Here is a 15,589-nt window from a genome sequence, read left to right as displayed (position 1 = left end):
CTCGGTGAAGCGTTGGCCAATGTAGGCTGGGGTTCAGGTCACAGAGGAGAGGACAGGGCATGGAGCAGCCATTCTAGGGAGAATGGTTGCACTAGGTGACAGTGTCATCAGACTGCCACACCGTCTGCAGTGTGCTCTGCCCAACCTAAATGGGAAGAGACAACTTAGAGCTTCCCCTGAGGAGTCTAACTGCTGTGTGGCAGAAGGGGTGGGGGGACCTGGCTCCACCAGAGTTATCAGTGGCTTTCCAGATACTGCGAGGCTTTTTGCAGTTGTGTTTACTGCTATGGCCAAATAGGGTTAGCTCACTGCTGTCATGGGGATGACCTTCCAAGGTCATCCCACTATCGGTGACAAGCTGACATGTTTTCCATGTACTCCTTTGCATGTTCCCTTTCAGAAGTAAGCCGTAAAGGGAAAATGGTGGGGACCCAAAGAACACCTCTTGGCACTGGGGAAATCAGCTCAGTACTGCCTTCCATAATCACCTCTTTCCCCGTGGGCAAGCATGGCAGTCCTTACTTAGTGAGCATGCGCTTTATTTTTTTTAATTTGTTTGAAGAGGATATGGTCCACTTCTTTTTTCCACCTTTTTTTTTTTTTATTGGATATTTTCTTTACTTACATTTTAAATGTTATCCCCCCCTCCCGGTTTCCCCTCTGGAATCCCCCTGTCTCATTCCCTCCTCCCCCTGCCTCTATGAGGATGCTCGCCCTCTCAGCCACCCACTCTCTCCTGCCTCCCCGCCCTGACATCCCCCTACACTGGGGCATCAAGCCATCACAGAACCGAGGACCTCTCCTCCCACTGATGCCCAACAGTTCCGTCCTCTGCTACATGTGCAGCTGGAGCCATGGGTCCCTCCATGTGTGCTCTTCAGTTGGTGGTTTAGTCTCTGGGAGCTCTGGGGGGAGGGGGGTTGGCTGATAGTGTTGTTCTTCCTGTGGGGTTGAAAACCCCTTCAGTCTTTCTCTCACTCCTTTATCTATGCATTCACTACATTTAAATTATACATGTGCATAGTGTGTGTTCTATTATTAACTACATCATGTAGTCTGTTTTTTCCCCTTATAATAGGATTTAAAATCAAGAGGCTGAAGCAAGAAAATTCGGGCTTAGCAAAATTTAACTATTAAAAAAAGTTTCACAGGGAATTAAAGGGTCTTCCTGGCGTCTACGGGGAGTGCCTCGGTAACTGCTTCACATGCCTGGGAAACTTGTCAGGCTGGAAGCCAGCATACACTCTCTAGAGACAAAGTCCTGAGCACACTGACGTGTGGAGCCTCAAGAACGGCTGCATGTTTGTGCATGCGTGAGCATGTGTGTATTTTGAGATAGATCATGCTATGTTTCCCAGGCTGCATATAAACCCTTTATTCAAGTTGTCTTTCCACCTCAGCTTCCCAACTGGGACCACTGGCCTGAACAACAGTGTCTAGCTTTAAGAACTGTTCTTAAAATGAGTCCAATAAGAGGTCCAAAGAGAGGCTCATAACAGCAACCACCTGTCTATACCCATAGGGTGAAATTCCCAAACATTTACTTTCAGTACATTAGCCTTAATCCTAAATATCTTCCTGCTCAGCCCAGAGGCATCACACGGAACTGATTAACTGTGGCAAAGTGGTCTTTAATACTTGAAAGAAGACCATCTATACTTACTCAGCATTATATAATACTCGGCTATGACAAAATAAGGTGCACACCCCAGTGACACCGAGCTTCTTAGAATAAAGACGTGTGACAGCCGAGTTACTCACACAGCTTTTCATAACATCTCACCCTTCAGTCTGCATGACTTTGCTGTGCCTTTCTCTCTGCACACTCTGATCTTTGGCACCAGCGTCACCTTCTAAACTGTGCCTTTCCTTCTAAATCCTCTACGCAATGACATGCATTTGTCTCCAAGTCCTGCTAAGCAGCCTTGGTCCTTAGGTGTCAATCACAATCCCTGCTGCAAAGGCAATGGTGACAGGGATGGGTGGGAGGGTGGATGGACACTGCTTCTCTGAGAGCGGTCCTAAACCTGCATCATGGAGGCACATACCCAGGAGTCTGTCCCTGATGCTTACACTCACAGCCTTCCAGCTTCTGTCCCCACAGAGCCAGGGAACGTGACCATGCTCAGAAACAACATCTTTGTAGATATAATCAAATTGAGGGAAGCACAGAAGAGAACGCCATGAAAGCTGACTTCAACACTAGGAGTAAAGCGCATGGGGAGGCTGGAGGCAGAGGCGAGAGAGAGGAGCGCCACTTTGCCAGTCAGTGGACACCAAGGCCTGCCAGCCGCCAGCAGACAGGGCAGCTTCTCATCTGTGGCTTTCAGCGGGAACTGCCTGCCGACACTGCTACACTTCAGCATCCACATCGGGAAGACAGTGTCTGCTGGTCGTGTTAGCAGGTCAAGCAAACCGTGGTTTGCTTCTGCTCAGTGGGGTCTGGCATGCAGTGGGAAGTCGTTCTCAGGACGATGTGAGCTACGGGAGACCATCCTGCCAGCAGCCTCGCTAACAGGCTCTCTTCCCATAGCCATTTGTGAAGCAGCAAATGTCCTGCGTCCTACAGGACAGACGTGCATTCTGTCAACAAACACATGGGCCTGGAGGTGGCTCCGTCTCTAGCTAGGGCTTCAACTGAAATGGCCTGATTGATATCAGCAGGAGACCCCATCCCTACCCCCAGCTGCCTGGACCGCTGACTCACGAAACTGTGGAAAAGACAGTGCTGCTTTGCACTGCCACGTTTCTTTGTTGCATACACACAGAGCCACAGCTGACTCACTGCCATCTGCTCTGGGCCCCATAAACACTGAAAGTAAAGACTGAGGCCCAGGAATGTTTCTCAGGCCCCTACTGCTAGGGACTCTGGCAACTCCCTAGGTATGGGCACGTGCATCTTTTTACTGAGAGAAGGTTTCCAGTTCTCCCCCTGATCCTTGGCCGTCAGAGCCTCTTGGTCCTCTAGGGGAACTCACTAGCTAGGGCCCAGGTCAACCCAATGTTGACAGTCTGTTTCTAGAAGGCTCCATCTGGTTACCACTAAGCCTCCTGTTTAGTAAGGTTTACTCTGTATGCAGACAGTTCTCAGCATATAGCATTCTCCTCGGCGATCCCTCTGCCGTAGAGCTGACGTGTGACCATCTGAGTGAATCCATGAGATCCCTCCAAAGGCAGTGCCTAGAGCCCGCTGAAGCCTCTCTCTTCACTTGAGGTAAAGAAGTGGGAGGCTTGGGGAAACAACAGAAGTTACCCCAGAGAACAACTTTACTTCCTTCCTCCCACAGTCCCTGAAGGCTTCGTCCTTCTTCCATTCAGGAAGGAAAATCTCATAGGATCGACAGCTGGGCTCTTCCTGGAGGAGCTCTGTGTGGGTAAATGTGTCTCCTGATCGCTTCAGTCTGGACGTATGTTATGTTATGTATATTGACCGTGACATCGAATGCAGGCAGGAAAAGGACCGCTGGAACGTGTACTCCACAGTTTAGTACTTGCAGGTCATAAAGTGTGATTAAGTGAGTCATTTCATGCTAATGTCATTATTCACGTCTAGCTGACATTTTTAAATTGAGTGACACGCTCATAAATAACTACCAAGATATTAATACTTGTTTGAAAAAAACGATTCAACACTTTTGAATTTCTACAAGGAACCCAACCATGTCCCGTCACGGAAACTCTGCAACTCTGAGTGGTGGAGGGCAGCAGTGCCCTCCTTTAAAACTCAGAATTTAGGCACAGAACTGTCGGCAGACCTTTGCATCTAATCCCCAGCACCCTGTACACCAGCACAGTGGGGCACTCCTGCAATCCCAGCATTCAGGAAGATCAGGAGTTCAAGGCCACCCTCTGCCACTCAGCAAGCCTGAGGCCAGCTAGGGATGTATGAAACCAGCCTCAAAAGGTACCTTAATATTTATTCACATATTGAACAAGTAGTTTCTGAAGTACCTCCTAAGTTACAACGTCCATTTTATTTAAATTTATCAATAGTTTAAACCTTATTTAAGTAAAGAGCTCGAGGCTGTGTCCCAGGAGAACAGCAGCTGAAGTGTGCCTCGGCACCGCCCCTGCCGGGCCTTACCTGAGAAGGCGTTGCTATAGTACCGGGACAACGTCTGCATGATGTCCTTGGAGTGCTGGGTCCACGGCGCTATCTTTCTGTAGGTCTTTACCCGATGAACCAGCTGAGAGCCCCCGTACTGCAGGGAGAGGGTGTCTCCGTGGTCTTCATAGAGTTCCTCAAATAACCTACGCAGAAGGAAGACGCACATTATACAGTGCTGGCACCGGGCCTGGTGACCCAGATCCATTATCCCAGCTACTAAGGAGGCTGAAACGGGAGGAGTTTGAGGCCTGCTTGAACTCTGGGTGAATTCAAAGGCAGCCTGGTAAGTTAGTAAGACTCTTCCCCAGAATGTAAAATGGAGAGAGAGATTGATTGGGCAGAACTCAGCGACAGAAAATGTGCCCTGGGGACAGTGCCCATTATGAAGAAAAATTAACCAAAATGATTGTACAAGCCACCCAGAAGGTAAGAGTTGGGGAAAAGCCTTTTACGTTATGAATTCTTCTGAATCTTTCATGTGGACTCTTCAACAGCTTGAAATGAGAGTAAACGGAAAATGCATTGCTTTGTACAGAAAACTCTAGTGAGAAAATGAGGCACCAAAACTGTAACTTATTAAAGCTGGACCACACTGTTTCTAGCCATATCAGAAGCACTCCACTCCACTGTATGCAGGGTGGACTTCCCTGACATCATCTGGTCCCTCTGAATTGTTGTTACACAAAACTCACGTGTTACAGGCAGTGCCTTGTTCTATTTGGGGCACTGCAACAGCGGAGCATAGGTAAGGTGACTTATGAACAAGAAACCTTTATTTCTCATGGTTCTAGGAGCTACAGCACCTAAGGTAAACAGAGTCACGTAGCAAAGACCCGCTTAGTTCACAGGCGGGGCCGCCTTGCTTCGTCCTCACATGAGGAGACTCAGAAACATTCCTTGGTCACTTTTGATATGCCACAAATCCCAGTGACAGGGATTCCACCTTTAGATCTAAGCATGTCCCAAAGGTCCCACCCCCTGATACCACCACTTAGGGGGTGAGGATTTCAACACGGACCTAGGGGTGGTAAGAACATTCTGACATCAGCAGACATGCAAGCTATACACTTTCTATTTCCACAGAGCTGACAGACAATGGAGGGACAGTAATGCTGAGTGAAGGGTCTGTCCTACACACTTTTGTACTTTAGTTCAGCATGTGTGCAGAAGCTGTACCATCTAGCAATGCCAGGTAGCTTTTAATTTAACCTATTAAGTCTGTCTATGTACTCTGAATTTACCTTTAAAAACAGTGTTTAAAGATGACACAAGCAGACAGTGCAATAAATACCTAATGGCAGTAATGGCAGTAATATACACGCTGTAGGAATACAGCAGCGACTTGAATGCTGTCATTTAGCTAAAAGCCTCTGAGAAGCTAAAAGCAGAAAGGAGTTATAGAAATCCGGTGAGTCAGGTCTGCTTCTGGTGATAAGGATTACCTCACGGCATCCGTATCGAACTGCAGGTTAGGGTTGTCAATCAGTCCTAAGGAGTACAGTTGGTAAGCCAGGGCACACTTGCCCACCATGAACTGTGCGGTGTTGGTGCGATCCAAACAGTCCACACAGTTGGTTCGAAGGATGCCGGTCTAGAGAGAGCACAAGGAGGTTCTCAGGGCACTGTTCAGACACCTGGGCTACTTCCAACCACAGGGACATTCTCTTGAAGTAACAGAGGAAAAGCTGTGGGTGCTAATGCTGAACAAGTATTTACGTTTTGGTAGAGTTCAGAGTCTAAAGCAATAAAGAACAATGTGCCAATCACAGGTTATAGCTACCGTTCATTGCTGCGTTGACTGCATCACGGAGCCCAGTCTACATCTGAACTGACTGTGAAGACTCAACAAGATAAAGCACACAGCTAATACTTTCTAGATTTACTAATTAGTCAAATATGGTCTTTTACATGATATTGCTCCTTCCTTATACAAACCAACTATTTAGTGGTTAAAGCTGTGCGTGTATGTGTATATATGTGGTGTGTGTGTATGAGTGTGGTAGTGTGTGTATGCTTATGTGTGTGTATGAGTGTGGTGTGTGTGTGTATGAGTGTGGTATGTATGTGTGTGTGTCTGCTTGTGTGTGTGTGTATGATTGTGGTAGTGTGTTCATGCTTATGTGTGTGTATGAGTGTGGTATGTATGTGTGTGTGTATGCTTGTGTGTATATGTATGAATGTGATCTGTGTATATATGAGTGTGTGTGTATATGAGTCTGTGTGTGTGTATGAGTGTGTGTGTATATGAGTGTGTATATGAGTGCTGTGTGTGTTTATATGAGTGTGTGTGTATGAGTGTGTGTGTATATGAGTATGTGTGTGTGTATGAGTGTGGTGTGTGTGTTTGAGTGTGGTTTATGTGTTTGAGTGTGGTGTGTGTGCGTGCCTATATGTGCTAGTGCCCACAAAGGTCACAGATGGCACCAGCTTCCATGAAGCAGAGTCATGCTGCGGAAGGGTGGGATGGGATGCGTGCTGGGAACCAAGCTTGGGTCCTCTGCTAGAGCAGAAAGCCCTCACTCCAGTCACCAGCCATGTCATACTAAAGCACAGCTAACAAGTGTAATGGACACTAGCTTGTTTTCCAAAATCAATCTGACCTATCAGCTCCATATTCTTGTTTTTAATTTCTAGCAATAAAAATTTACACATAGGAAAAATGTACATAAACTGTATCATATCAGCTATACATATTTATATAAGATTCAAACAGTAGCAAGAAGGCCTTTAAAAACCATTTTTGAGTTATGAATAAGTATGCATCTTCACATTTGCTAATAGAAAGCACTGGAAAGCATGACCTGGGCGTGCAGCAGACAGCTGTAATCCAGCACCTGGAGAGCAAAAACAGCAGATCCTCTGCAAGTTCAGGGAAAGCCTGGTCTACAGAGTGAGCGCCCGGCTAGCCTGGGCTACACAGTAAAAGCCTGTCTCAAATCAAAACAAAACAAAGCAAAACAACACCCAAGTCCCCAACCCCAAACATGACAGAGCACGGATGCATTGTGGATATAATGTTACCCATACCTGGAGCCGACCAGTGGGGATCACATGGCCTCCTAGTTCATTCCACCTGTGTGTAAAAACAGATGTGGTACATGTTACATCACATTGTCACTCCCCCGAGCACTACAGCTAAGCCACTCGACAACCCTGCTTTCTCTTTTTAAAGGGGCGGGGACAATACAATACACACTGTCGCTTCTAAAAGCCACAGCAATAGAAGGGAAGCTGCCTGGCATCAGACAGTTCCACCCTCTTGCTCGTCTAGGTGCGAATAACTGAGTCCTTTGGGTAAGATGCCTGTGTCTCTTGGGCACCTTCTGTGGTCTACCAGACTGCCCTGGCTTTCCTTCCAGCCCATATCTTTCTTCAGTCTCTGTAACCACGCACAACTGCAGGCGTCTTCCTAGTAAAACCTTCCACCGCTCGGTCTTCTCCCTGAACCTTAAGATTCCCCGAAATGCAAACCCTGCAAACTATAGCAGAAGCTTCTTCCAAATGTAGACACCGTGTTTGACTCGGCCTTTCTTATCCCATCACCGTAGTTACCTCTGCCGACTACAATCAAAGGCTGTAAATACGTGAGACTGGCTCCTCTCTATACAAATGAGGAAGCCTCCAACAAACAAGCTGTGGGCGAATCACCATGGCACATCCAGATTCTACATTCATCAAAGTATCCCGTCAATCAGAAACACTTCCCTGCTCTGCTACAGAGTGAATTCACTACAGACAAGTTCACTTTACACACATATTTATGTGATGTGTCTTCACACAGTGAATGATAAGACCCCTGTGGCTTCCACCTGAAGGTACATAACCATGGCAGGAGTCCCCAAGCATGCAGGGAACGTTCCTGCACAGTCCCCTCAGCAGCCTCCCTACCCCAAACCGGTAATCCGTCCACCTGTCCTCTAATTAGCAGAGATATGCTGTACTCATATTTTAGAGTGTGTGTGCCCGCACACCTGTGTGTGTGTGTGCATACGTGTGCACTTGTGCACATGTGCGAGCTTGGAGCATTTGGAACGTGTCTCTCTGCTTCCTATGCTGGCGTTACAGGCACACACAGCCATGCCTAGGTTCTCACATGGGTGCTGGCCATTCACACGCAGGTCCTCACACTCACAAGTCCTCTGCCTAACCCCTAGAATATTTGTTCATAAGAACAAATACCTTGACTTAAAATTTCTTTGTATGTGTGGTAATGGGGTGGGGGTGGGTGGGGCACCCGTGTACCTCACGGTATCCAATTCTAAGGTCAAAGGCAACATGCAGGAGTCATTTCTCTCATATATGGACCAGGGATCCCGGCTAGGTGGACGGAGACTTTAACTGCTGAGCCATTTTGCCCCGGGGATTTGCCCTCCTCTGCCTCCTCTGCTGGAATGACCAGCACATGCCTGACCTCCTGGTGTGGGTTCTAGGGGGCCGAACTCGGGAGCTCGGGCTTGTACAGCAACGGCTTCATCCCCCCATTGCTCACGTTAAGATTGTAAGAATCGTACATACTTTTCATCTGGCCGTAAAATGCTGCAGTAAGAATCAGGGCGGTTTACAAAGAAGCCTGTCTTCTTTACCACGCTTTCTGCAATCACATTCAGCCGATCGAGAACGTTACACAGCTTACTGAGAGGGAAAAGCGGAAGAGGGAGAGCTTAGGTGCTAATACATACTTACTCTTCCATCTAAAGCAAACAGCATCAAACCCCTATATAACCAGGCAATGGCTATGCACAGTGTGGTAGCAGGGGAAGAAAATGAGAACGTAGTTAATGTGACTGTTTTAACTACCTAACTAGCATTCTCCAGGAAGTGGGTGCATGTGTGTGTGTCTGGTGTACTAACTCCATAAAAAAAATTCAGGGGAAAAGAAAACACAGCACGTACAAAAGAATATGGTAAATAAACCCAGAGCTTCTTTGATGCCTGGGAAGAAGGCAGAGCAAGGTTCAGTGAGAAGAGGTTCCTTACAACCAGGGAGGTTAGAGGGGAAACATGGGACAGGGCGGTGAGGGGTTGGGAGGCAAGCGGCAGGACCACCCTGGGGTGGGACTAGCTCTAGGCACAACGATCAGGCTTTTGAAGACAGATCAGCCATGGGTCACTTAAAGTTACAAAGTTCCAGAACCGACCAGCTGACAGCTTGTTCGCACACTGAGGGGCTAAGACTCCCTTACTGCTCGCCCATCTAGGGGAGAGATGACCCGAGAGTAGGGAATGACTTGGAAAATGGTAGCAGTGGTGCCTGTCAGAACAGAAGGGAGGAGGTGACAGACTGCGCAGGAGGAAGCCTGCCACCTGGTCACAAGGGAAGCGGAAGGAGTGTGTCACCCAGTCCACTCAGCCGGCTCCGCACCTCACTCACCTCTTGGTGTACTTGGCCATGTCCCAGGGGATGTAGACAATGGTGTGCTCCGGGGGCAGGAACTGGTTGAGGTAAGTGACCGCGGCCACCAGCTCCTCACTCAGGATCCTCTCGTGCTTCCTCTTCTCTCTCTCCTTCATCAGAAACATTTAAAATTACGTGTGGGGCTGGAGAGCTGGCTCCGTGGTTAAGAGCACAGGTTTCTTTTGCACAGGACCCAGGTTCAATTCCCAGCTCCCACGTGATGGTTTATAACCAAGCATAGCTCCACCTCCTGGGGAATCCGATGCCCTCTTCTGACCTCCTCGGGCACTAAATAGTGTCCAGATATACACACAGGTAAAACACACACAAAATAAAATCAATAAATCTATTCTTACAAAGTGTAAAGAGCCGGGATGGGGGTGGGGGATCACATGCTTTTATTCCTAGCACTTTGGAAGCAGAGGTAAAGTAAATGTCTAGAGTTGCAAGTGTCTTAAGAGACTTCACAGACATTTTCCCTTCTCCGCCCAAGCCCCAATACTGACATGAAACCAGTTTACTAAAATGAGAACAGTGTAAACGCAGTTTAAGACATCTTCACTGGGTGAGGGCCTGCAGCTCTCAAGAGGCACCGGGAGGTCAGGTTTCTCTGTTGACCTGGCAGTATTCACAAAATGCTCCGCAGCCTCCTCTCCTACAGCGACACTCACTTATCCACAACCAGAAGAGAACCACAGAAACCAGACAGGTGCAGGGGTGCAGAGAGAAATCAGTGTGGTCTAGACAAGCAATCCCTACGCAGAGGACTGCAATGTGCTTTTTCAAATTCAACCCACAAAGCAACCGAGAGGTGGGGGATGGGGGGCACTTAACTTCACCTGCCTCACACTGCGGCAGAGCCTGGCCCTGCCTCCCAGGTCACCATACTGCCATTCACTAATGGAGTCTATACCGCTGTGCAGCTCTGACTGCTGCCCAGTACCCTTCAGCAAGGCTGTCACGTTTCCTGGGGCTAACAGTAATATCTGTTGGGATTCTGTAAACCCCACCTCTCAGTTACCTAGCAACAGCCAGGTATACCCCATCTCTCAATTACCCAGCAGTGGCCAGGTATGCTCCGCCCCAGTGACCTGACACTATAAAAGAGCTGCTTGACCCCTCCTCTCTCTCTTGGCCTCTCTTGCCCTTGTGCTCTTGCAGCCTTGCTCTCCCATTTCCCTTCCCCCCTCTCTCCCACGTGCTCATGGCCGGCCTCTACTCCTCTACTTCTCTCTCTCTGCCTCTACCACCCTCTTAACTCTCCCATGACCTGAATAAACTCTATTCCGTACTATACTATTGTGAGGCTGGTCCCTCAGGGAAGGAATTTCCAACATGGGCCCCCCAGAGGCATCTCCCTTGCCCTCAGGCCTCGCTGCACCCCCATGGGCCATATGTCCCCCCACTCTCTTCATCCTTCCCCTAACAATATCTCCCTCACAGCCTTAATGTAGGGTTTAAATACAGCTAAGCATTGTGAGTTCTTAGCAAAGTCTTCAGTAAAAACTATTACTGTTACCTTCACCGGGCCTTTACTTAAAACAGAAAAAACTGCAGCAGAGGTCTGAGACTTAGAGTGTGGCTGCTGACACCAAGTGCTCCTGTGGGTTCCCAACCATGATGGCTGTCCAACTGTCAGCTGGACAACGACCAGTGTGGAACACACAGGAGCATCTTTTCACAGCTGAACAAACCGAATAGAGAGATTAAATAAGAAATAAGAACAGAGGATTGAGAATCATCCTGGGCATCAGCAGGGGGCCCAGAGAGGGGGTGCACACAGAGGGAGGGGTTCACAACAGGGCAAATGGGCAAAGGGAGGCAGAAGTGTTTCCTCACAGCAACTTAACACCACAGCAGTGTGAGCGACGGACAACCCTTGGTGTAATCCTCTGGCCACAGAAACTCTTGGACGATTTAACCACAACTCACCAAGACCCTCCTCCAAGTGAAAAGAAGGAGCATCTGCTTTATCCTATTAGCAAGCTAGCTGACTGAGGGCGCGGCTCAGTGGCTGGACTCTTGGCAGGCATGTGAGAGGTCCTAGGCTTGCACCTCATTGTCACCCCATCAAATGAAACCATATCATTCTGATGGCTCTCCCTCTGTCAACAGGGGCACACGCATTGCAAATCATGTGCTATTCTAGTAAATCTCTTTACACCCGCTGCCCTGCTCTTAATCCCTGCTGGATCCACATTAATGCTCTTCATTAAAACATTTTCTTAATAAACTCTAAAGCTGCCTCAATTTTTTAAAAAGCCAATGGTGAAAAGACTTTCGGTCCTGTTCTATGAAACAGCAAGTTAATCTCTATTCTCTAGTGTGATCTCTGGTTATTGTCAGACCAGTAAACAAGTACAATTTCAAATCCCCTCGCTGGTCTCTAGGAGTCAGAGTAAACACATGAGGTAAAAAGCATGTGGGAAACAGGAAGCTGGGCAGAGAACCAGACAATCCTCCCGCTAGGCCTGCCTTTTCCTCATTAGTTCTTGACCGTTTGAGAGGTCATGTGGCTGAGCAGACACCTATGAGCTCTATGACACTGGGTTGTCAGGGCAACCACGGCCCAGCCATTTTCTAACAACTCAGGTACTGCCTCTGTCCACTTTAAACCAACCGCAATCTCCGATTCCTTGCTTGGGTTTGCACAAGTGTCCCGCGACTGACCTTTGACACCAGGAGATAAAAGTCCACCCTCAGAGCACGCAGACACTACTAAATCCTCTGGACTCACACCCTATGAAGAGCGGTAGATCATCAACGTGTCCACCTTTGGTTACTTCCAGTTACCCTTCCTCGTGCCTTGGACCGTCCCCGCCCCATCTGCCCACCCTCCCTCTTCAGCCACAAACACACTGCACCCTACACTGAGCAAAGGGGCAGCCCTGAGTCCAGCTTTCCTGTCTCCACATGTTCGGCCACCTTGTAAGTAAACGGTTTTTGTAAAACTCACTTAAAACTGCACTGGCCTACTGCAGGAAGGCAAACCATTCTGAGCTCAGCTACAGGCATTAAGTAGCATTTTTAATGAGCATAATTAACACAGAATTCCAAGCACTGTAGACAGTCAGGGTTCTGTCTACAAGGACTGTTCAATTCTACTGAGAAAGCAGGAGCCAGGTCCACTCATCCCGAGTCAGGTATTTGTTAATAGCTCATCACTTGCTGCTTTGATGGTAACTTGCTTCTACACTAATAATCTGTGCTGGAAAAGCACTCATACTTGTCACAGTTTGCACAGTACCAGGGACTGAACCACCCAGGGCCACACAGATGCAGACAAGTGCTCTACCACTGAGCCACATCCACCCCTACCTTCTTTTTACTTTGGGACAGGGTCTCACTAAATTGCTCAGGCTAAACTAATTCATTCTGCAGCCTAGGTAGACCTTAAACTAGTGATCCCCCTGCCTCAGCTTTTTGAGTAGCTCGGATCATAGGCCTGTGCCACCAGACCTAGCAGCAGATCAACAAATGTTTTCATTGAAGTTTTCCACCTTAATTTTCAAACTGTATACATTATGGCTAGTTTCCAATATTAAATAAAGGTTATAGATTATCCAGTTCCAACTTACATTCCCCAGAGCAGACAGGAACAGGACATGAGTATACACTTCTGCATTCATAAATAGACATGTATGGAGTTGACATCTAATGACAGTGCTGAACTCTGTGGAGAGCATTTTGGCGCCACTGGACAGGTGGCAGCGGGAATTTTTTACATCACCAAGGACAATCAGAAGCTGGTCAAGGCAGAAATCTAACTCTAGTCCTATACTCAGGGAACTGGCCCAGATTAAGAACATTTACGTTGGAAGCTCATGCTTTGAAAAACACTTACTTCATAGCTAAGGGCAGAACATTTACATCTGTAGCTCAGGGTAGGTTTGGTGGATGTAGGTGTGGCAGTCTCTTTGTCCCTTGGGACCCCCTCTTGTCCCTGATCTCCCCCACCTGGCCTCCAAAAAGATGGCTACAGGATTTTTGATTATTAACTTACTTATTACCTGACTCAGAAATGATGCTATCTTTCTGCATGTAATTGAAGTGGTTTAAAAGAGGACTTAAATTTAAAATTTAAAAAGGCTTTGCTTCAGCCTCAGAACAGGCTGAAGTCATGTTACAATTTTGACTAACTGTCTCTTTTTTCTTTCAATTCTTGCTCCTGCCATGGGGAACCTACTGTTTGACCGAGTTGGCCTCGGACAGTGAATAAAGACTATATTAATATACATGAATAATAAAACCTTTATATTGATGGTTTCAAGGTCTTCTTAGCCACTGGCTGGGGTGTTTTTAGTTCATTTAGGTACAATGGATATAAATAAAATTTATTGGGTAGTCTTACCCTCTACTGACCTGCATATCCAATTATGCATACACTCTGTCTGGACTAGTCAGTGTGCTCTGATGGAAAGGCTGAGAGAATTACACCACCTTCCTAAGCTCCTCACAAGCCCACCTGATTCTTGACCCATATTTCCGAATGAAACCTTTTGGTCCTGTTGCTACACTGGGTTGTGGTTCTTAATAAACTGTCAAGGGGGTAGGCTGTATGATGGTGAGGGTGGGGTAGGCTGTATGATGGTGAGGGTGTAGCCTTTGTAGCTGCATTCTTTCTAAGGTGTGGGACTGAGGAATTTAATGCATATCTAGTTCACACAAAGAAATCGGGAGCCTGGTAGAATAAATCACCCTCTTCCTTCAGAAGGATCTAGTCAAGGCAAGCCCAGAAGAAGTCACATGAAACCTAAGACCAAAGAACAGTAACTCAGACACAGCACGCTGGCACAGCAGACACCTGTCCTCTCCCCTTCCTCTGCCCTCCCTCCATCTCTGTCCTCTCTCTCTCCCTGAGGAGGCAGAGCATAGCCAATGGACACCTCTGGTGTTCAGAAATGCTGTCAGTGTGTCTGATAAGCACGTCGTACCTTCACTAAGTTCAGGATGATGATGGGAGAGCCAAACCTCTGAAGCATCTGGTCAAAGTGAAGAGCAGCCACATGTGCGAAGGGATCTGCCTGGTCCACTGAGAACAGAAAAGGCGAATGGAACTATGAGGCAGAAATAGTGCTTTCGTTTCCCCGACTCTGAAGCAGCTCAATGGACACTCAGCGTGAAATCTGAATGAGTCTGCCATCTCTAAAGCAAGAATTCACTGCAGAAAGCGAGTAAAAGTTACTCCTTCATATAATCTTGCTCAGACGACCAACATCTCTCCCAAACCCAAGCACTTATTAGCGTTATCTGACAGCAATCATCATCTAGAATGACAGCACACCAAAGTAACTCCTGACAAGCTGGCCCACGCACATGTGATAGGTGGTTTCGGCATCATAGTTGAGATGTCTTGGGACCAGAATAAGGGGACAGAGCCTCTCACTTGCACATAAGAAGAGTAGCTGCCTGCGGTAAAAGACATCACAGAGGCGTCACAGAGGATTTGCTCAGTCTCCACCTCATTCGCCACATCTCCCTGGAAAGAAAGGCACAATTAAACATAAACGAAAGAATTCAAGTACACAATAAAATTATAACTTTATGTGTCTTTAAGAGGTGTTTGGAGTACACAGTGGAAACGCAGAACCATTAAAGCATGATAAGGAAAAGCAGAAAAGCACGTACAGAGATTTAACAGACGTGGATAATCAATAACCTACAGAGAGGCTAAACAAAAGAGATGCAAGTAAAAAAATAAGCTCGATAAAAAAAAATTTAAAAACCTTTAAACTATTAGCAAATAAGATAATAAATTAATAGTCTTGTCTAAAAACAGAAACAAAAAGAGAAAAACAGGGAACGGACTAGAAAAAAAAAAATCAAGTTAACACAAATAGCAAATAGCATTGGCCAGTGTAAGATAGGACGGCAAAAGGGTAATAATAATCATCATCCTGTGACATCATGCAGGAGATTAAGAATGCAAGAACCTGAAACTTTCCATTCTGAAGACCTAAGTGAAGGTTTGGGTAACACTGGTGGTCAGAAGGACTCGAGGGGAGAGAAGGGAGACTTGGGAGGCCAGTGACTTACAGAGGAATATACAGATGGAAGAGATACTTCCAAAAGCATTGAGAACCTGG

The 15,589-nt window shown here is 47.2% G+C and overlaps 1 protein-coding gene across 1 annotated transcript in view; it reads right to left on the bottom strand.

Moving 5' to 3' along the window:
* The window catches only part of FIG4 (FIG4 phosphoinositide 5-phosphatase), a 104,719-nt gene that overhangs the window by 52,551 nt on the left and 36,579 nt on the right, over nucleotides 1-15,589 (bottom strand). Inside the window, exons 9-15 of the mRNA XM_080937815.1 lie at nucleotides 14,820-14,982; nucleotides 14,438-14,535; nucleotides 9,480-9,613; nucleotides 8,624-8,740; nucleotides 7,136-7,181; nucleotides 5,551-5,699; nucleotides 4,085-4,251 (exon numbers count right to left, since the gene is read on the bottom strand). Coding sequence (XP_080793941.1) covers nucleotides 4,085-4,251; nucleotides 5,551-5,699; nucleotides 7,136-7,181; nucleotides 8,624-8,740; nucleotides 9,480-9,613; nucleotides 14,438-14,535; nucleotides 14,820-14,982 — 874 coding nt within the window. The remainder of the gene's footprint in view (nucleotides 1-4,084; nucleotides 4,252-5,550; nucleotides 5,700-7,135; nucleotides 7,182-8,623; nucleotides 8,741-9,479; nucleotides 9,614-14,437; nucleotides 14,536-14,819; nucleotides 14,983-15,589) is intronic.

The sequence above is a fragment of the Micromys minutus genome (assembly GCF_963924665.1).
Source record: "Micromys minutus genome assembly, chromosome: 25".
NCBI classification, from domain to species: domain Eukaryota; kingdom Metazoa; phylum Chordata; class Mammalia; order Rodentia; family Muridae; genus Micromys; species Micromys minutus.
The sequence above is the reverse complement of the archived record's forward strand: the minus strand, read 5'-3'. Positions and strand labels throughout refer to the sequence as shown.